Below are 22,533 nucleotides of genomic sequence, written 5' to 3'. Positions count from 1 at the left end.
ATCCAGCCTGTGGACAGTCCAGGAATCAGCGTGTTTTTACATGAGTAGAATGTGTCCTTTTATTTAAAATGCATCTCTGGGTTATTTGTAGGGCATAGGAATTAGTTCATTTATTTTTCCCCAAAATATAGTCCGGACCCCCACTATGTCTGAGGGATGGTGGACTGGCCCCCTGCTGAAAAAGTTTGCTGACCCCTGCCTTACAGGGACAGTCGTCCCCCACCCAGGAACACAATCCGACGGGGTGGCGATCCACATTCTGTGTTCCTACAAATGACAGTGTGTGCCAAGGGCTTAGGATTTCTCTTGCTTAACTTCGATTAAAGGGAAGCAACAGAGTTTGGGCTCCTACCTACTGTTCCCCAGCTGTCTCATTGAGCAATTCTTCTGCCTCCCAAAGAGTCCCACAGGTAGTGCTTACCTCACAGGTTCAAATGCACCTTTGGAAGAACAACTTCTCTGTGCTTTATAAATGAAGGCCAAACTCTGCACCCCCCTGCTAATTTCCCCCCTGCCTGCACTGCCACAGAAATGCAACAGGATACAAACTGCTCTGGATATCTTGATCCATTATTGACGGTGTTCTTCCAATGAGCAACCAAACTAAGTAGCAATTGATGCGAAGTATCTCATTGTCTGTGTAATCATCAACTAGGAGCTCCCAACAAATTACTCATATTGGACAGATAGTGAAAACAAGGAAGGGGAGCCTGTTCTACTAACTGAACCTGTAGCCCCTGAACCTGTTTGCCCCACACCCTGAGAGTTTCCTCACCCTTCTTTTGCTGTAGGGCTATTCCAACCCCCATATCCACATGCGTGAGAAATGGAACCACCCCAAAACCAGGTCATACTCCCTATTGGTTCCTAGCAGTGGTGGCACAAAATGGAGCTCATCAGTTCTGTGGATTTCCATCAAAAGGGCTTGAGGGGAAATTATTTTTTGATTCTTTATTAAATTTATAGACCGCCTTTCATTTGAAGGTCTCGAGGAGGTTCACAAGAAAAAAAACACAGGGTAAAAGGACAAAACAAATAATTAAAAAGCCCAAAACAAAACAATGCCCTCCACTCCCACAAACACATTTAAAAGGCCGTAAGAACAGGCATAGGCAAACTCGGCCCTGCAGATGTTTCGGGACTACAACTCCCATCATCCCTAACCACTGGTCCCGTTAGCTAGGGATGATGGGAGTTGTAGCCCCAAAAACATCTGTACGGCCGAGTTTGCCTAGAATATAAATTAGCCTGGTTGAAGAGGAACATTTTTGCCTGGCACCTAAAGGTGTACAATGAAGGCAGCAGACAAACCTCCCTAGGGAGCCACTGCAGAAAAGGCCCTACATCATGTTGCTACTCTCCAAACCTCTTGTGGAGGTGGCACATGAAGAAGAGTCTCAGATGACGAATGGAAAGTCCAAGTCAGTTTATATGGGGAACAGGCGGTCCTGAGCTGGCAAAGAGGTGCTTGTGTGTGGTGGGGGGAGACACTTAATACTTGACTAGGTAATCCTTAGGGTCTCTTGCAACTTCACAGTTCTATGACCTTCTGAGATTTCTGCATCCAAAGTGTTCCAGGTTTTTGCAAGCACACAAATGAAGGCCGCTTCCAAGCCACAAGGCTGAAACCAATCAGGCATAATAGTTGGAACTGCACCAACCTCTCCCATTTCCCTTTTCTTGCACATGACTCTGTATTGCTGGTGGCTGACTGGATGGTCCTAGGAGTGGGGAAGCCCCCCAACAGTACCTGTTCAATGATTCACATTAGCCCGTTATCGTTATTCAGTAGTTTATTATGGAGACATAACTGCTTTGACAGCAAACACTCAAAAGGGGGACTACATTTCACCCTAAAGGACAGAGCCCCAGCCCCCTCAAACCAACCCCCCCTGAGTTCCATTCATCTTTTCTTTAAGCCCAGCATGGATGGAAAAGAAACAATGCGAGTTACGAGTTAGTGCATACTCATCTCCGAAAACAAAAAAACTCACATGACCACAGAACACTAAGGACAGACATTGCAGCAGGGAAGGTGCCTTGGAGGGTGGGCAGAGAGGAAAGAAGGGATGTGGGGGTCAGCTGAGAAAATATAGTGCTTTATAGCTAGACATATTACCCACTTACTGCCATTCCCAAACACGACTCTGAAGCCTCTACCCAGTCACCAATTCTGCAGCCATCACTCCTTTTAAATATTTGCAATGGGTAGGTGGGGAAGGACTTAAATTCACAACTCTTTTAATTGCTTTAGGTTGGGCTGGAGCAGGGATGGGGAAACGGCGGCCCGCCAGACATTGCTGGACTCCCAACTCCCATCGACCCTAGCCGGCTTGGCCAATGGTCAGGAAAGATGGGAGGTGAAGTCCAACAGCAGCTGGAAGGCCGTTGGCTCCCCAACCCTGGCCTAGAACGCTCAAGTCTATGCCAGCGCAAGCAGTATGGTCCATTGGTTCAGAGGACTGGTGGGAAGAAGGAGGAGTCATGGGGGAAGGAGAAGGAGGAGATCTTCATGCTACTTCTTCTTCTGCCTCCTCTTCAAACTCCCCTTCTTCAGCAGTAGCATCTTGGTACTGCTGGTACTCGGAGACCAGGTCGTTCATGTTGCTCTCAGCCTCTGTGAACTCCATCTCATCCATGCCCTCGCCTGTGTACCAGTGGAGGAAAGCCTTGCGGCGGAACATGGCTGTGAACTGCTCGGAGATGCGCTTGAAGAGCTCCTGGATGGCCGTGCTGTTGCCAATGAAGGTGGCGGCCATCTTGAGGCCGCGGGGTGGGATGTCGCAAACCGCTGTCTTGACGTTGTTGGGGATCCATTCCACAAAGTAGCTGCTGTTCTTATTCTGGACGTTCAGCATCTGCTCGTCCACCTCCTTCATGGACATGCGGCCGCGGAAGACGGCCGCAACTGTTAGGTAGCGGCCGTGGCGTGGGTCACAGGCTGCCATCATGTTCTTTGCGTCAAACATCTGCTGTGTGAGCTCGGGCACGGTCAAGGCCCGGTACTGCTGGCTGCCGCGGCTGGTCAGGGGGGCGAAACCGGGCATGAAGAAGTGAAGGCGAGGGAAGGGCACCATGTTGACGGCCAACTTGCGGAGGTCAGCGTTGAGCTGGCCGGGGAAACGGAGGCAGGTGGTCACACCGCTCATGGTGGCGGACACCAAGTGGTTGAGGTCTCCGTAAGTGGGAGTGGTGAGCTTTAGGGTACGGAAGCAGATGTCATACAGAGCCTCATTGTCAATGCAGTAGGTCTCGTCTGTGTTCTCCACCAACTGGTGGACTGAGAGAGTGGCGTTGTAAGGTTCCACCACTGTGTCCGAAACCTTGGGTGATGGCACCACGCTGAAGGTGTTCATGATACGATCGGGGTATTCCTCGCGGATCTTGCTGATCAGGAGGGTCCCCATCCCTGATCCGGTGCCCCCGCCTAGCGAGTGGGTGAGCTGGAACCCCTGAAGACAGTCACAGCTCTCGGCTTCCTTCCTGACCACATCTAGGACAGAGTCCACCAGCTCAGCTCCTTCCGTGTAGTGGCCTTTGGCCCAGTTATTCCCAGCACCACTTTGACCTGAGCAGCAAGGAGAAAGTCGGGAGTGGGGGGTTAAAGGTCATCACCTCGTTACTGGCCTCTTCTGAACAATATGGTCTCTTTTAAGAAGGCAAACCATTCGACTCTTATTACTAAACTGAAAACTATGGAGAGACCTGCTAAAGCTATTTTTGGTCCTCTGCATACTATCCCTTGCTTTTTCCTGTAGGACTAACTGCAGTCATTATCAGTCGTCAACAGGTTTACCATACCCATTGAGCCAATCACCCATCTCCTACTACCCTTCTTAGAAATAACCCACCCCACCTTCCCACTATATATAAGGGTCTGGTGACTTCTGTTTCAGTGTATCTGAAGAAGTGTGCATGCACACAAAAGCTCATACCCAGAACAAACATAGTTGGTCTCTGAGGTGCTACTGGACATTCATTCATTCATTTCGACTGCATCAGACCAGCATGGCTACCTACCTGTATCCATTCGACTCTTGTTTTACATTGCCCCCTGAATAGTGACCCAAAGAGGTGCCCCCATTCATGGGGAACAAAAACACTTCAGAACTGACCTCTCACTCCCATAATTTCAGCTCAGCCCAAAGCTTACAGACCACTCCTGTCACCTTTGGGTGACATACCTGAAGCCTCAATGTAGGGTAGTATCAGGTAACTTAACAGTTGCAATCCTTATCATGTCTACTAAGATAGTCCTACTGAATTCAATCGTAAGTGGAGTTAGCATTGCAGTCTAAAGCATCAAAGCTATCCTTTCCATGCTCCCAGGGACCACTAATAACTGTTGTGTAAGTACATTACGTAACAGTTTGTGCATACAGATCCAGTTTTGATGAGAAATCTCCACCATAATTTAAGTAGCGGGTTCCTAGCCCTTATGTTTTGGAGAACTGCAGGCAGCTTACGTAAAACATTCCTGTACTTAGGGTGCGGTGTTTTCGTGCCCTGCATGACTAACTGCTCCTTCGTGGCTTCCTATCATTTGCTTTTGCTAAGAATAATTATCTCTTGCAAAAAGCAAGAACCTTAAAAAAACAAAAACCCTGCTGCTTTAGAATTACATTTACAGAACTAGGACCTAAGCCAAATAAGAGTTTGTGCACAAAACATTGATCTCCTTATTCTCCACAAGCATTTTTTTAACTGCAAAGAACCTTTCACTCGAATAATCCTCATGCCCAAATGTTGCTATTTCAACCTCCCTTACCCCACTGATTTACATTATATCTGACCATCTGTACATCGCAGGAGCTGGTAGGTGTAATAAAAGCTGAGTTTCTGCATTACAGAACGCTGTTGCTATTCCCCAGTTCCCCAACCCTCCCCCCCCCAGCTCCATTCTGGAACATTCCTCCTCCTCCCCACAATGCAAACCAGGTCAAACTTCCAAGTTTTGCATGTGTCAAGTAAGGAGAGAGCAGCTTCCGTCAGCACACTCAGAACATACATGCCTGTGCTTGTGGAACAAAAAGTAGTACAGAGATAGCCAAAAGTGGTTGCTAGCTCATTCTGGCTCTTTCCTCCAGGCCTCCCTCACACACACACACACACACACACGATGGGGGCAATTTAATTAAGAATTGCTTTTGCATAATGCATGCTACATCAAGCAACTGTAGTTTTTAACTTGGGACATAGCAAATAAGGTTATTCCTGCTAGCAGAAGGCACCCTGGGCATGAGCAGTTCCCCCAAAGGTTGAATTGGTGCCACTTTGGGCTTTTTCATTTGGTGCCAGGTATCGTGACATGAAACTAATTCATGTGTATACCCACCCCACCCTCCTAGAAGGGAGGTCACACGATGGATCTCTAGATGGTCCCCTTGGGCCTTTTGGCCTCGGACGCCATCTTACAGTAAACCGTCAAGATGACCAACACCAAGGAGAAGAGGTGGACACATGTTCTCAAGACCCTTTCGCAAACATGGTGTGGTCCCTCTCACTACCTACATGCGCATCTATAAGAAGGGTGATATTGTTGACATAAAGGGCACGAGCACAATTCAGAAAGGCATGCCCCACAAATGTTACTGTGGCAAGACAGGAAGGGTATATGACATTACCCAGCATGCTGTGGGCATTATTGTGAACAATAAAGTTAAGGGCAAGATTCTGGCCAAGAGAATTAATGTGCGAATTGAGCATATTAAGCACTCAAAGAGCAGAGACAGCTTCTTGCAGCATGTGAAAGAAAAGGAAAGAAAGAAAAAAGAAGGAAAGGAAAAGGGAATTTGGTTTGGACTAAAATGCCAGCCTGCTCCTCCAAGAGAAGCCCGCTTTGTGAGAAACAATGTCGAGGAGCCAGAGCTGCTGGAACCAATTCCATATGAGTTTATGGCATAGTGTACGTGAACAAAATAAAATACCATGTTGAGGACTTGGGAAAAAAAAGATGGTCCCTTGGGTGACTCTTGAATGTCATGGCTGAACAGAGATCTGAACCTGGATCGGCCAAGCCCAACACTATTTTCTGCTTCATCACCCAGCTACCAACAATTGTTTCTCCACTCCCACCATGTCCCTTGGAAGACACGAAGCTGCCACAACACTGGACCTTCTAGACCTGAATTGTCTTCAGGATTTCAGGCAGAAGTCTCTAAGTCTACCTGGAAATGCCAGGGACTTTCTAAATGCCAAGCAGACACTCTGCCATGGAGCTACAGCCCCGTTTGCCTATGTGGGCAGCAGATCACAGTTCAAGTGCCTCAGGTTTGAGCTCCTGTGATCAATTACAGCTCTCTCTCTCTTCCCCTCCCCCAACATCCTTTAGCTTGGCTGCAGCTCAGTGATGCTCCTCCGCAATAGTTCCTTACCAAAGACAAAGTTATCAGGCCTGAATATCTGCCCAAAAGGGCCGGACCTGACCGAGTCCATCGTGCCAGGTTCCAGGTCGACCAAGACAGCTCTGGGCACGTACTTGCCACCTGAATGGAGAGAAGGAAAAAGGCTTTTAGAAGTGTTTAAGAATCTGCCCTCCCAACAGATATACTAGCATTTAATCTGACCAGCTCATGTTGAGCAAACCACCCAGTTCAAAAGATGGGAGCGCACTAGTGGGCTGGCTGGGACTGGTAGGGGTCGAAGTCCAGCAATACCTCCCCATGGTATGTGGTACCTAGCAAGTGGTACCTAACAAGGCTCCCGATGTCTACTCCAAGAGCTCACAGTGACAGCTCCTTGGGCTGCTTACAGGGCCATGTAGCTTCACTTCAGTAGCAGACCTGCCTCTAGGTCTTAACCATCCTCTGGGTTCTCCAACAAAGAGAAGAAATACCGTATTTTTCGCTCTATAAGACGCACCAGACCACAAGACGCACCTAGTTTTTGGAGAAGGAAAACATGAAAAAAAAATATTCTGAATCTCAGAAGCCAGAACAGCAAGAGGGATCGCTGCGCGGTGAAAGCAGCAATCCCTCTTGCTGTTCTGGCTTCTGGGATAGCTGCGCAGCCTGCATTCACTCCATAAGGCACACACACATTTTCCCTTACTTTTTAGGAGGGAAAAAGTGTGTCTTATAGAGCTAAAAATACGGTACTTTTGAGACACTTCTGCAGGGAGAGTTGCCACCACCATCATCAAACAAAAACCGCTAGGTCCCTTCCACAGAGATTTTGCAGCAATTCCAGAAACAGTTGGCAACAGCTGCCACAGGCTCTTATTCCCACACTCATTCCTGATCACAGTCCCATGGCAGGGACTGACCCCATGGAGAAAGCCAGGAGCCTGTTCTGAGAGCCGGCAGATCCCATTTGCTGATGACACCAGACTTACTGATTTAGTTCGGTCTAGGCATCTTCCATCTCAGTCCCCACCCTCAAGTCTATTATGATCCACACTTGGGATACATAGGGATAGAGAGATTAGGTGCCACTAGGTCAACAGAAAAGGATTAGCTGGAGGTCAACTTATAGAATATAGCAAAGCGCTTTTGTATGGGGGCTGGGGGAGAGAAAACAGCAGACCAAGGCTTAATTAGAAGAGACAACAGATCTGAGAGAGAGCCGCATCAACTGAATTTTAGTAAAGGTAAAAGACCCCTGGATGGTTAAGTCTAGTCAAGCTTGACTATGGGGTTGTGGCGCTCATGTCGCTTCTCAGGTCAAGGGAGCCAACGTTTGTCCACAGACAGCTTTCCGGGCCATGTGGCCAGCATGACGAAACCACTTCTGGCGCAATGGGACACTGTGATGGAAGCCAGCATGCACGGAAACGCTGTTTACCTTCCCTCCACAGTGGTACCTATTTATCTACTTGCCCTGGTGTGCTTTTGAACTGCTAGGTTGGCAGAAGCTGGGACAGAGCAACGGGAGCTCACCCCATTGTGTGGATTCAAACTGTCAACTATAGCCTAGACACAAACTGAACACAACCATATATAGGGCCCATCAAAGTAGGGTACAACAGAGATGCCACTCTGAATACTGCACTTCTGCTCTTAAAATAGCAAATGTTAGCCAAAAATTGGGGAAGTCAGGACTGTCACTTTCTATGACAAGATGGGGAACCTGTGACTCTCCTGCAGTTGTGTGATTACAACTCCCACCCTGGGCTGTGCTGTCTGGGGCCAAGAAGACCTGGAATGCAGCAACATCTGGAAGGTCACAATTTCCCCATCCCTGATCTGTGAAAGGCAAGAGGGAGTGCAGAGAAAGTAGCTGATCATACAGAGGAGCGTGGAAAGAGACAAGGAAAGAATTCTGAACTCTGAAATGGACAGCAGTGCTGCAGGAACAAACCTGAGGCCTCATTGTAGTAGACATTGATCCTCTCCAACTGCAAGTCGCTGTCTCCGTGGTAGGTGCCGGTGGGATCTATGCCGTGCTCATCACTGATGACTTCCCAGAACTGTAGCAGGTGAAAAAAAGATAAGAAAAGGGGGGTACATCATTAAGAGGAGTCATCTGACCAAACCCTTCTGAAAACCAGGTCTAGCCTGGCCTCTTGTGATGCGGAGTAGCAAGTGGCAGATTTCAGGTGGCCTTTAAGACACTTCTGTGCCTTTTAGTTCTCATTCATTTCAGTGGGAACTGAGTGGGTTTCTTCCCGGTGCATTGGGCGCCTGTGCGAACACGGGGAGGAACATTTGGGTTTTACCACCTTGCGCACTGGAACAGAGAAGGGGCCCACCAGAGGTGGCTGGACTTCATCTCCCATCAGCCCCAGCCAGCAGGGCCAAAGAGTGGGGGCCGAGGGAAGCCGAGATACAACAGCATTTTGAAGGCACAGATTTCCCATCCCTACAGCAGTTAAGCAGCTCCAGTCACACAAATGCCTCCCCTCATTAGTCTCACGGGCAGGTTATCATTGCAAGGGGATGCATTTCGTCCCGGCTGCAGTTAGCTGCCAGTAGTATCCATTGCAAGAGAGCAATGAACTCAGATACCTTCGAGGAGGGTAGGCCAGGTATCAGCATCACCCCCTACTTCAGATCATTTCACCAGTCGGCATGTATTGGATTTGCTACCCATTATCTCAAGCAGCAGCCAATTGAGGGTATTGGTTGCTCTTCATTCAACAAGCCCTGACCTCCAAAGGAACTTGGGCGACAGAAGACATTCAGCTTTAGGGAGAAGCAAACTGACAAAGCGATTCAGCACACGGTGGTTTCTAAACATTCTACTCTCATATATATATATATATATATATATATATATATATATATATATATCATTTTCAAATAATTAAACATACTTTTACATCTTATACAATATTTTTGGACTTCCATCAATCACGTCTGAAATTTTCCAATCTAATCACTTAATATACATTTCTTACTTTCACTATTACCTTTAAATCTCATAACTAATCTCTCTTCTTTCTCTATTTTGCAATATTTTGTATATTTTTCCTTATAAAACTTCTTGTAATCCTACTAACGTAATTTGTTGATTACAGTTGCTCTTCAAATAATTTGCATATTTTTTTTTCAGTCGTCAGCAAATCTCTGGTCCTGCAGGTTTCAAATCCTTCCTGTCATTTTATCTAGTTCTGCATAGTCCATTAATTTTGTCTGCCAGTCTTCTTTCGTGGCCAAACGTTCTACTCTCAAGGAATGCTTTCCACGTAAGCATGTCTGTCAGAGACTGCTTTGCAAAGAACAAGAGGATTTGGGGAGAGGTTCTAGAAGGCGCACCCTTGGATTCTGCTTGCCCCATGGTTCAAATGTCTGCTCAGACACAAGACTCACTGGGTGACCTTGAGCCAGTCACCATTTCTCAGCCTATCCCACTCCTCAGAGGGATTTTGCAAGGGGAACATGGTGGCTGGAGATGGCAGTGAGGAACTAAGTATGTTCAATTTATGGTGGTGGTTGGGCCTAGCGGGGCAGACTTGTGGCGTCACATGGGACCCCAAGCACACACCCGAACACTTCCCCAAAGCCTGAACACTGCATACTCCAGTTACAGAGGAAAAGGTGCAGCTTTTCTTAAAGGACGAGATCGGACGTGTTCAGGGTAGTATGGCCGAAACCGGGAAGGGGATCTGGTGGAAGAAAATTGGGAATTTAAAGTGTATATAATATAATTTGTTTTTTGTTTTCTTTTAATGAGAGATGGGAAAATCGTGGAATGGAATCTTTTTTTTTTTTACCCTAGGGGAAACGTCTTAAGAATAAGTACAGATATATAAGTGTTAATGAGAAATAAGATTAAATAAAATAAAAGTGGATGGTTATTTGGTGAAAGAAAGAATGGAAAATTACAGTATATTAAGATAAGATATAAGGATAAAAATAAGATGAAGGATTTGTTGAAATATCTATATGAATTAGAATATAAAGAGGGGAATTATAGTAAGTTAATATAAAATATTAGGATAAAAACAAAGTTGGAAGGATTTGCTGGAATATCTAATTGAATTAGAATACAAAAATGGGAGGCGTGAGGAAGTCAAGGAAATAAGTGAATGTAAGTAAGTGAGTTAAAGGTTTGACTTGGTTTTTTACTTCTTTTTTCTGTTTTTTGATTTTTTTTATATATGTACTGTTTTTTCTTTTTCTTCTTCGATTGTTCTCTTTTTATTTTTTTCCTGTAACCTTTAAAATCTTAATAAAAAATTATTTTTTTTAAAAAAAGCTTTTCTTAAAGGAAGCCCATCTTGAAGGAACAGGGCAGATTTCACAGGCTTCCATCCAATAATTAACTTTGCTGCATGCCACCACTTCTAAACCAGCTCTCCTAGCCACTCCTGTGTCACCTGGTCATGCAGGGAGGTGTATGGTATAGCCCTTGTGAGATTGCAGCACTACTAGAATGGGAAGGCATTCCTTGGAAGGGCCCCCAACAAAGTATCCTTGCACGCAGAAGTCTAGTATGCCAAGAAGGATGCTTCTAGAATTGTTTGTCTCCTTTACAAGTTAGGCTTCTACCTGCAAGAGACTCTTGATATGGAAACACTTCCAAACAACCACCCATATGTATTTTGAAAATGATACAGCCTGACTATAGAGAGGGACCAAAGCACAGCATGAAGAGGGTGCCGGGTTCAATTCGTGGCACCTCCCAGCATATAGCTGGGTGAGAGCCCTGTCCAAAACACTGGAGAACTACAGTCCGTCAGCGTTGCTGATGGTCTGACAAAGTATGAGGCAGCTTCCTGTTCCCCTGTATACAGTGGTGCCTCGCAAGACGAAATTAATCCGTTCCGTGACGCTCTTCGTCTAGCGGTTTTTTCGTCTTGCGAAGCAAGCCCATTGACGGCTTAGCGGATTAGCGCTATTAGCGGTTTAGCGGCTTTTAGCGATCAGCTGTTAAGCGGCTTATCAGCAGATCAGCTGATAAGCGGCTTAGCGGCTTAGGAAAAGGGGGGGAAAGGGGAAAAAACCGCAGGAACTCGCAAGACATTTTCATCTTGCGAAGCAAGCCCATAGGGAAATTTGTTTTGCGAAGCGCCTCCAAAACGGAAAACCCTTTCGTCTAGTGGGTTTTCCGTCTTGCGAGGCGTTCGTCTTGCGGGGCACCACTGTACCACATTCTTCCCTGAGTGTTTGGACCGAATGTTGGGAGCATCAGAGCTGCCTATAAGTGCATCTACTTGAGAGAGAGACCTGAGGCCGTACAACTATTATTAGCACAGCAATGGAAATGTGTCCCAGCTAAAGAACATTGGCAAGTTAAATTAATGGAATATGCTGAAATGGCAAAATTGACAATGAAACTAAGAGGAAGAGACGATAACGAATTTAAGGAAGATTGGAAGGAGTTTATTGCACATATTCAAAAGCAATGTACTTAGATTAATACATTGGCAGGGTTTTAATACTACTTGTAATTTAACTTTGAAAGGATAATAAGTAATAAAATGGTTTGTAACTTTACAATGGACATGAAGTACATTGATAAACAATGGAACCAATGAAGGGACGAGAGGGGAGTTATTTTGTTTTGATTTGACACTGTTACTGTTTTATTTTTGAAAAATTAATAAAATGTTATAAAAAGAGAGAGACCTGAACATGGGAGAACGGCCACCAATAATGTCGCGTCTCTCTGTGTGTGTGTTTTGTTTTTCCCATTAGGCAGACACATTGTATTGCTAAGTAACACGTACAATGAACTATAGCAACAGAGTAACATAACACACAACACACACAGTCTCGTGTTGTATTTTAGATACATGATTTGACTGCAGAAACCACACCCGCGATTTAATACTGCAACTAAGGAAGCAACCCCATTGTGGAAACTCAACAAGTTGTCATTTGAACTGAGGGGTCAGGTCACCACCATCTGGTACCAACGCAACCGCTTCACAAAGCCCATTCATTGTGTCATGAGAAGCCACCCAGGTTTGCAAGTCAGCTGTGATCCCCCAAGGAGCCAATTAGAAAAGGGGTTGCACATGTTGGCTCCATGCACTTCCTGCTCAGCATGAGCTTTAGCTTGCAAGGTTTTTGAGGCTGGGAATAGGTGCAACCTGTTAGCGCCCTTAACACATTTTAAGTTGGTTGCATGGCAGGGATGTGGAACCAATGGCCCTCAAGTTTTGGATCACAATTCCCACCAGTCAACTGCTGGGGATAACATCTGGCGAGCCACAGGTCCCCATTCCCCAGTCTTAGGAGAAACCATACTGATGCACTGAACCCTTTTAAGAAATAACATCACAGCCAGGGCCGGATTTAGGTTTGATGAGGCTCTAAGCTACTGAAGGTAATGGGGCCCTTTATATGTCCAGCTGTCCTATGTCAACAACAAATTGTCACTGTTTTTTGTGTTGAATACAGTGGTACCTCTGGTTGTGGACGGGTTCCGTTCTGGAGCTCCAGTCGGATCCCGAGGTTTCCGCAACCGATGGTACTTGTTCTGTGCATGCGCAGCGAAACCCGGAAAAATACTTCTGGGTTTGCCACATGCGTATCCCGAAGGATACGTAACCAGAGGTACGCGTAAGTAGAGGTACCACTGTATATGCTATATGGCGATTTATGGACCCAATAGGTATCTAAAGCCATTTGCACAGGTTGCCATGCAACCAGTCCATGCAGAATGTAGGCACCCTATATATAGAAATAAGCAAACCAGTGATATTTTAGGGAGCAGGCTAGCAGGCAGGGCCCATGACTTACATCATAGGAACCTACACAACACAAAACACTGTTGCTGTATGTAGGTTTTATTTTATTTGTTTTTTATCTTATATTTTGGGAATGAACATCCAGGGTTTTCCCTTTAAATATTTTGGGGCCCCCCAAGAGAGTGGGGCCCTAAGCTATAGCTTGTTTAGCTTATACGTAAATCCAGCACTGGTGGCAGACCACTTCACTACAAAACCTGGTTGTTTTTCAAAGGATATCCTCACTGCCGAGCCCATGGAAGACCTGCCTAAGAGTCTTCAATGCAGCGATCATAATAATGAACTGTTTTACAGGCCTGTCCACAACACACATGGCGTTAAGGAACAGGGCATCTTTCCACGGCTCTCTACTTTTCCTTTTAGAAATTAAACATTGCCCCTACCCTCCCTTGACATCAGTTTAGGCACAAAAAACATTTCAAACTTCCACAAGTTTCAAAGCAAGGTGGGTTGACATCCTGACAACTTGCAGCAGAGAAATACTGCAGTGACCTTCTCTCGCTCGGCTTAATGCTGTGCTAGGATTCCTTGATGCTGGCTGCACTACAGCCAACAAGCGTGGGGAAAATCCCAGGAGAATAACCACTGCCAAGAAACTATGGATCCTGTCTCCAAATCCTAAATGGAATGAGCAAAGTAGGGTGGATGGAATGGTGAGTGGGAAATACTAACTAGGCAAGGAATATACCTTTTTGAAATAGTGGAGTTATATATACTAGATGCCCAGACATTTGATACTGGGAATACAACCCAAACTCAGATATTCTGCTTTAATGGGGGAAGGCAGGTAAATCCAAGATATACAGGATTTAGGAGGATTCCTAGCTGCCCTTCAGCAGTGGCACCCACCATGTGAGGGTCACAGCATACACCTGATAAGAGACAGTCGACAAGGAGGCAAATGCGGGGGGGGGGGGGAGAGCAGGTAGAAGGTCGGGCAAGAATGTACGCCCAAGGCCACCTTTTTGTGGCGTGTTCCCAAGCAACGGGTTCTCTGAAAGGCTCTAGCTACCAGAGCAGCCAGATTTAATCAGAGGTAAAAGTGGTTCAGAAGTCAATAGGGATGGAGTGAGTGCTCTTTGCCACTCTTCAAGTCTGCTACTCATGCCCATCCAAATATTTCGGCACCAAAGGTTGAAAACTAATGATGAGGCACAAGCTCTAATGAAATGAATGGGAGCTGTGCAAGAGCACTGCTGGTTCATTTCAAAAGAGTTCCTGCAGCAGACATTCCCCACTGATGCAGTGCTTTTTGATGGTGTCCTCTTACTAAGCCAATAACTATGTAGAGAAATCAACTGATGTACCAGCCCTAGGAAATCCACTGTTAAACTTGACATCTCAGTTCTGCTTTGGAAACAGACTCTAAGCTTTGGGATCTCTATTCACTATTTTCCTCCCCCCTTCTATCCCCACAGATTTTTGGCTTGGCTTATCAGCACCTCCCGCCCTTGAGTCCTGTGGCACACAGAGACCTTGGGAAATGAAGAGGTGTTCAGCGTCAGGATTTCACAGAAGCTGCAAGCAGAGCCTTTCTGCATCCACCTTCTGCAAAAGCCCAGCGGAAAGAGAGAGAAGCTACCCTCCTTTCTTTCCCAAAAATTCTCTTGGGCCTCCAGTGAAAGGGCAAAGGGTGGCAGCTGTCAGCAAGCAATTTGTAGAATCCAGGTTACCAAAGGGGCAGACGGGAACTGGCCAATGCTGGCATGCTACACTCTTAGCTGCAGTGATGGGGCGGTGGAGATAACGGGACCAACATGGCCCTGGGGTACCCAAGGTAGAGAAGGGAACCTGCGGCCATCCAGATGCTGTTGGAGCCTCAACCCCTATCAGCCCCAGTTAGCACAACCAGTAGTCGGGGATGATGGGAGGCCAGCAATATCTGGAGGGCCACATGTTCCCTCCCCATCCTGACTTAAGGGACAAGCAGACTGTAAAGGGAAGTCTCAAAATTGTGCTGGCACCAGGTTCACAACAGGTGTTTAGATATATGGTAGCTGCAGAGAGCAGGTGACTCTCAAAACAGCCTTCCCGACTCCCACCCAACCTAGGGAGCAGTGCAGTGGTATAAGACTGAACTGTGAACTACTAGGAAATCTCTTTGCCGTGACTTCACTAAGTGGCTTAAACAAATCTACACTCACTCTGTGCACCAAACAAAATAAAAAAATTCATTCCAGTAACACCTTAGAGACCAACTAAGTTAGTTATTGGTATGAGCTTTCGTGTGCATGCACCCTTCTTCAGATACCAATTTTGGCACACTTCTTCAGATACCGAAAGCTCATACCAATAACTAAGTTGGTCTTTAAGGTGCTACTGGAAGGATTTTTTAAAATTTTGTTTCGACTACTGCAGACCAAGACGGCTACCTGCCTGTAACTAGATCTGTGCACCAAACCCCCTTAGTTCCCATCTGAAATGCAGACTCACCATACGCAGTTGCTGCAACAATGACAATGAACGTGCTCTTTACACCCTGATATACTATATAATGAAGGCCACCTCCTCAAGAGATTGGGACAGAACCCCCTGGGCTCACACTTGCTCCCCAAAATCTCTCCCATTGCATGTTTGCCCTTCCCTTAGGCAGCAAAACCTGCTCTGGGAATAAGCGGTCATCACTTAAGTCTGAGAGGCTTAAAAGAGTAGATCTCCCCGGCGGAGCAGCATACAAATAGGAAGCCCACTGCCTGAAATCATATCATACCCCCTCCCTCCTCCCCCTTGCAGGCAGAGCACTGTGCACAGCTCTAAAATGGAGTCGCTCTGTCAGTCTTTGCTTCCCTCACACTGCTGCAGGAACCGCAGCACTGTGAGTGGCAGATTCTATTTATACCCAATGCCTGTAAAAGCCCGAGGGTGGGGGAGAGCTTGAAGGAGAGTCCACAAGGGTGGACACAGACGTTGGTGCACTCTTTAACGCCACCTCTCTCTGTGCAAACACACATACACACACCCAAGAAAGCAGCCGGACAAGCCGGGAGAGGCAAGCGCTGCAGTCATAAATCTAGCGAGGAGAGCGAAGAGGTTTCTAGCCCAAGAGGCTGGTGTGCTGACAGCAAAGATGGCTGACAGGCTTCGACAGGCTGCAGGAAAAGGCTGGAGCTTCACAGGCTCCAGTGACGTGTTCAAAGAGAACACACCCATTCTCCAGCACCCTGCCTGCACTCGCAACGTCCCTTGAAACTTTGCTACCATAAACGAGGGCCATGCCTTTCCCAGATTAGCGCTGGAACGCTTGGCTTTTCATTCTGCACTTGGTCCCCCAAACAAACAGCCAGTTCTAGCTTGCAGCTTCTTCTCCATGTGGCCGTGCCTTAAAATGAAGAGGGGCCTTCCATCTCGAGCATGCAGCCACCTCCCATTTTGCATGCTTCAGGCCAAGCCCATTTTTGTTTTAAAAAAAGTTACCACCCAATGGGAAGAGGTGAGCACGCAAGACTTCTCCCCAGGAGCCTTCTGCTGGAGCGGCATGCCCCTGCACACTGAAAACCAGCCTGGGAGCACAGCTGCTGCCTTTGTTCTGCAGGAGGTACGTTATGTGGGGAGAGAGCAAGCCAGATCCCATTACCGTAAAGGGTGAGGCTACTATTTAAGCCAGCTTGGCTCTGTTCAGAATCGTTCCTGAGTGCCCTATGAGCTCAGTGTGTGTGTGTGTGTGTGTGTGTGTGTGTGTGTGTGTGTAGAGGGGTAGGGAGAGACACATCAATGCAACGTGAAGCCCGTGGCGCTATCAGAGCCCCACCTTCTGCTGCTATAGCTGCATTGAGCCTAGAGGTCAAGATGAATCTTCTGTCCAAGAATGCATCAGTTCTACATGGGCACATGTTTGCGTTCATCCCAGCATGCTGAGCAGATAAGTCTTTGAGCTCTGGGTTTATTAATGCCTTCAGATCCCCACCAGGTTCAGCCATGAAAATCAGACAGATGTTTAAGGCAGGGAGGGAGAGAAGCTGATTTTTTTCTGTGTCAGGAGAGCTACAGCATAATCTTCAAAGGGCATTGCAGTAAAACAGCTGCCAGGCTAGTTCTTCAGCCATTCTTAGTGAGGAAAGTCACCAGGACTTGGGATAGCCATCTTGATGAGAGGCCTGGGCACATGGCCCAAGAAGCAATTGCCCTGGCACGATCTTCCCCTGGAGGGCTAACAAGTGAAGAAACTCTGGACGAGTCAAAGATTGATCCTTCCCTTGCCAATCTCTCAAATGGAAGAAAAGTGAGCTTTGCAATGGTGACTCAGGTCTGACTGTCATTTAAGTTATAAACTGGTGTCTGGGCCATACCATTTCTGATTGCAGGTGGGGGGGTGCCTGACGGAAAACTTCTCCTTGTAGAAGATAAGGCCAGAGCCCTTCTCCCCAATTTTTAGCTTGCTGTGTGGAGAACTACTTTGCATGAACCAGCTTTCAGTTATTTAAGCTTCTGCCTGCCATCCTCATAGGTTAACCACCTGTTTTCTTTTTAAAATATTTTTTATTAAAGATTTCTTAAGTTACAAAAATACATGCATTGTCTCTTTTTTCAAGTTGCGTTTTCTACAGATCAGTTTCATTTGTTGTGAGACACTGTTGCACACAGTGTTAGGTTAGGAAGAAAAGGGAGAAAGAGGTGGAGGGGACAATGCTTTTATTCTTCTACTTAGTGTCATGTGTGGGGTTTTGTGTCAGTGTCACTTGTGTGGGTTCTCTTACTATTCGCTTGTGGTATTTCTTTGGCAGTGAGAGAGGCTGGGGGTGACCAAAGGTGTGTTTGGCTGTCTTTGGCTGGCTGTAGTGAGATTTGTTTTGGTGTGTGAGTGGGGTATGTGCGTGTGCGCTTTAGTTAGACCTCAGCGTATCTTAATTAAGTCTACAAGGAAAGCTGGTTTAGCAGCAAAGACTCTGCCTCCCATGCATTTTCCTCATAAAGCAAATAAAAGCTTTGTAGAAAGGGAAAGATCAGCTCTCTCCCACGTGAGAACCTGAAGGCTCACCTACCTCTCCACAAATAAGTAACTCTTGCTTTTGATGGCAACCTTTGTATTACCACTAACAAGGGTGGAGCCCTTCTGAGGGTCAGGGTGGAAAGGTGTGTTTCATTTCTAACCTACTTCCTCTCTCCATCTGAGAAAGGTGGAGAGGAATCCTTTTCTGAGGGTTTGGTAAGCCTGCAGTTTGCGGGTGCAGGTTAACAGTATCAATTCAGAGGGGTTGAAGGTAATTTGCAGTTGCGACAGACATCATCCAATGCTAAATGATGGGACTAGTTGGCCAACTGCGTTCCTTTCAACCAAGTTCGGGCCAAGACATGAGGGATGGTTAATTCCAATATACTTATTCTGGAATAAAATCCTAAAGGTTATTAATGAACTGTTTAAAGTGAAGCTTTCAATAGACTTTGATTTCATGACAATGGGTATACTGGGGAAAACGGCTATAGAGAAAGGGGACCAGTTTACTTTCAAAGGTATGATATTAGCGGGAAAGGCAACGATAGTTTTAGGTTGGAAAGAGGGGAAAATGGACAGTAGAGGCATGGAATAGTTATTTGTTTGAACTAATTCAGTCGGACATTGTCGCAGTAACATCACAGGATACAACGTGGAAGGTCAAGTCCACCACGATAAGGAACAGATGGAGCTCCTATCTTCAATGGATAGAAACTACTGGAACAAAAGACATTTGGTGGAAACTAAAGACGCGATGCCTGTGGCTGAGGATAATTGTTTGAACCCTTCCAATGGATATTGGGTGGGGGGGGGGGTTGGGAGGGGAAGGAAAAATTGTACAGGAAATTTAAAAATTGGAAGGAGATAATATAATGTATGTAAAAATCCCAAAACAATAATGAAAAAATAAATAAATTCCAATATACTTTTGGCCATAATGGAGGCTGTCCATAATGGAGGCTGACACAGATCAGAAAGCATCTCCCCTCAAGCACCATGGGAACTGACCTAAGTAAACAACCAAACAGAACAGGCAATTTTAGGTGTGCTAATTTAGCCCAATAAGCATATCCAAAGGGTGCCCATCCTACACTGCATGGAAATCTGGTCAGAGGCGATGGTGGCTGTAGTTTAACAACATCTGGATAGCACCATTGGCCTGGCTGGCCGTGACTGATGGAAGTGAAGAGTCCAGCAACATCCAGGGGGCCATAAGTTCCCCCATCCCTGGAGACACTGTCGGGGGAGGACAGAATGCCTTCTGTTTGATTCTGCCTTGCACCAAACAGAGTTCTGACACAGTTCTCATTCCCTTGTTGCTGTACAGCGTCTGCACCGCAGTGTGCTTGGCACACGTTGATTCTGCTGCATTCTCACGCAGCATTATACAGCATGTTCGGATTCCATCTGCATCCATGTTAGGGAGAGAGAATCTTGTGCCACGCGTTCCTTTGGGAAACGTCTCCAGGCTTCCCAGTGCTGTCCCACTAAACTGGACGACGCCGAAAGGTCGCCTTGACCATCATTTGGAGGAAAGGCGGGAGATCGATGAAGCGATCAAATCAAAAAGACACATCTCTCCAACGGCTGGGTTGGCAGCAAGGCAGCTCGGCCAAGCCTCGCCCTCCCTCCAGACCTAAGCAGACTGCGCCAAAATCTCACGGAGGAGGGAAGGGGGTGTCTAGCCTTCCACCGGCGACGGAGAGCCCCGCCTGAGAATCCGTCTGCGGCGCAGGGGAGGAAGGGGGCGAAGATCCCGGAGGAGATCGCCCCCCTCCAGATGCCTTCGTAAGCGGCTAAGGGCGGAAGCCATGTTGGCGGCCGCAATGCAGAGATCCGCAGCCCCGCCAGACACACGCACGCGGGAAAACAAGGCGCGCAAAGGCAGCGCCAGACGCGCGAATCGGGGATCGGTTGGGCGCAACCGAGGCAGCCGCTCTCCGTGGCGCACGGAGCCAAGCACTTCGTCCTCGTTCCCGGGTCCCCACCCTGCGCTCCAGGCACGATCCGGCAAGGAGCCGCCACCGGGAAGCCTCCGCGCTACAATTCCCCACGGGGGTCAGGGTAGGGGGCAGGGAAAACTGGAGGACCCCCCTCTAGATTTAAATTTTCCTTACCCCCCACCCCCACCCCACCGCATGGCGCGCGCCAGGCCGCCCAGGAAAAAGGCGCCGAGATCGGGGAAGAGGAGACCAGCCGATGCGCCTCCGCCCAGCTGGGAAGGGGGGCGAAGGGTCCGAGCGCCCTTTTCGGGGGGTCCGTCCGCCCACCCCGAGAGCCAGGAGGCCCCATGGCCGTGGGGGTGGCAATCGGAACGTGGCCCTAGTCCCCCCACCCCCGGCTCCCCGTGCCCCTGCCCCGTGCCCTAACCTTGGCCCCGATCTGGTTGCCGCACTGGCCGGCCTGCAGGTGCACGATCTCCCTCATGGTCTTGTGGCGGTGGCTGGACGCTGCGCAAGGACTCCGATCCTCGTCTCGCCGCTCCTTCGCGCTTCTCTGCCTCTGGCCGCTGCGCTCGCGCGCCTTAAATAGGGCCCGGCGGGGAAGGGAGGGGCAGGGCAGGCGCCCGTCACTGCGCATGGGCCGAAGCTGCCCGTCGACGCAGCCGCCGCCGCCGCCGATCCTCGCCTGTCAGCCCTCCCGGCTGCCGCCGCGTTACCAAGACGCCCGAGCGGTTGGCCTCTTCTGTGTCCTGGCCTGGTGCGTCCTGTAATGCTACTCAATACTGATCCAGAGCAGAATTCCCAACGTATAGTTAGCAGAGCAAATACTTAAACACGTTGCGGGATCCCCCCCAAATAGACCAGAGGCAATTGTATTTCATCCAACAGAGCAATGGTCACAAATCCAATACATTTCTTCCATAAGAAATCCACTTGCTGCAGACTTAACTTAAACTTACAACAACTTATAATAAGACCAAGCTTTAACACTTAGCATCCTATCTACAGAACATAACACAGAAGGAAAGAGAGATAGAAAGAAAGTGAATCCCAGGCTCCTTCTGGCCTATTATTACAGTCTTAGTAAATGAATAAATGCTCAAGTCAAGAAAGAACTTAGCATATGAAGTTGAATGTTTATAAATATATCAAAACTGTGAGAGAGAACTTACTGAAGAAGCCCCAGACTCTTCATGGGCGAAACAGGTGACAAACGCCAGCATCCTGTCTAACTCTTGTGCGTAACATCACCGGCTCTTCGTTTGATCAAACTTATCCTCGCTGCAGCTGGTGCCGAAGAAGGATAAGAATTTCTTTTTGTACGCTACTACGGCAGCAAGGATTCTCTTAGCAAAGTATTGGAAGACACAAGAGCTACCCACGCTGGAGGAATGGCAGGCGAAAGTGATCGACTTTATGGGACTGGCAGAAATGACCGGCAGAATCCGCGACCAAGAGAAAGAGACTGTGGAAGAAGATTGGAGGAAGTTTAAAATATATCTTAAGAGTTACTACAAAATTGAGGAGTGCTAAAATGCTGAGGGAGAGGAATGACGCAGAATTGCAGCGGTAAAATTGTGTTTAATTTAAGGCGAAATTGAAAAGGAGAATGAATTTATAGTTAATTTGCTAAGAAGGGTTGTTGAACAATTGTTTAAAATAAAGGATGCAAAAAGGGGAAGGTATGGGGAAGTCCGGGAAAAGAAGTTTATGGAAATAAGGTAAAGAAAATATGACTTCTTTTGTGTTTGTTTTTATGTTGTTTTTCTGTTTGTTAAAAATTTGGAAATTAATAAAAAAAATATTAAAAAAAAACAAAACTTATCCTCGCTGATATCTAACCCTTGAGCGCCACATCGCCTACACTTCGTTTGATCAAACTTACTTTTGTTCATATCTACAGGAGCCTGGCTAAAGGAACTTTAAAGACTGAATCTTCCTTTTGGACACAATTTGAATGAGTTTTCTGTTTGTGGCTTCTGTAGTAGATCTTGTACATAGCTCTCTCAATTTTTGGATTATTAATCTAAGATTTAGAACGTAGAATGGTTTGGTAGCGTTTTGTGTGCCGCTTATGTGCTGCTTACTTTATACTGGTCTACTATTATTACAGTCAGCATGACCTTGACAGAAGAGGTAACTAAGCCAGCTGTACTTACTCAGCTTCTCTGAAGGAATAACCCAAACATCGCGAACCTTCTGCTTGTTAATACCACACACAGAAGCTTCCAGAACCTTCTTGAATTAATTAAAATAGAAAAGATCTCTACACATCAGATCAATACTTTCTGCACTAAGAAATGCAAACTGACATGGTGTTGGGGCACCAGGGGTAGGGGGCTAGGGGAGCAGGAAAAGCACCCCTGCTTGAGCTCAGAGGTGTTGCGATGCCAACTGCTGTTCCCTATGGATCTTTGAGGATGCACGGCATGAGCAGGATACGGCCAAGATGCTGGACTTTCCCCACCTGCATTGGCCGTTCAAGAGGAAAAGACTTGTAATGGCAGTGACAGTCTAGGCCG

General features: G+C 47.1%; 1 protein-coding gene, 1 long non-coding RNA gene and 1 pseudogene across 3 annotated transcripts in view; 2 read left to right on the top strand and 1 right to left on the bottom strand.

Moving 5' to 3' along the window:
- The window catches only part of LOC307206784, a 610,614-nt gene that overhangs the window by 105,784 nt on the left and 482,297 nt on the right, over positions 1–22,533 (top strand). The window lies entirely within an intron of this gene.
- On the bottom strand, positions 1,776–20,598 carry TUBB4A (tubulin beta 4A class IVa). The gene is made up of 4 exons (XM_079960097.1): positions 20,439–20,598; positions 8,299–8,407; positions 6,375–6,485; positions 1,776–3,568 (listed from the first exon to the last, which is right to left on the bottom strand). Exons 1-4 carry the CDS (start codon positions 20,493–20,495, stop codon positions 2,511–2,513), a joined length of 1,335 nt encoding a protein of 444 aa, XP_079816223.1. The 5' UTR covers positions 20,496–20,598; the 3' UTR covers positions 1,776–2,510.
- On the top strand, positions 4,905–5,938 carry LOC307206760 (large ribosomal subunit protein eL21 pseudogene; annotated as a pseudogene). Its single transcript has one exon. The product of its transcript is annotated as a large ribosomal subunit protein eL21 pseudogene (transcript).

This window comes from Podarcis cretensis, assembly GCF_951804945.1.
Source record: "Podarcis cretensis genome assembly, chromosome: 17".
Lineage (NCBI taxonomy): Eukaryota > Metazoa > Chordata > Lepidosauria > Squamata > Lacertidae > Podarcis > Podarcis cretensis.
Note: the sequence above shows the minus strand (reverse complement) of the source record. Positions and strands in the feature narration are given on the sequence as shown.

What these genes read in the sequence shown, in the direction of transcription:
- TUBB4A (XM_079960097.1), bottom strand. Translation starts at nt 20,495, where the DNA reads ATGAGGGAGATCGTGCACCTGCAGGCCGGCCAGTGCGGCAACCAGATC. An exon ending in GCAACCAGATCGGGGCCAAG is followed by an intron (nt 8,408 to 20,438) that starts GTTAGGGCACGG and finishes CACCTGCTACAG; the next exon opens with TTCTGGGAAGTCATCAGTGA. An exon ending in GCCTGATAACTTTGTCTTTG is followed by an intron (nt 3,569 to 6,374) that starts GTAAGGAACTAT and finishes CTTGCTGCTCAG; the next exon opens with GTCAAAGTGGTGCTGGGAAT.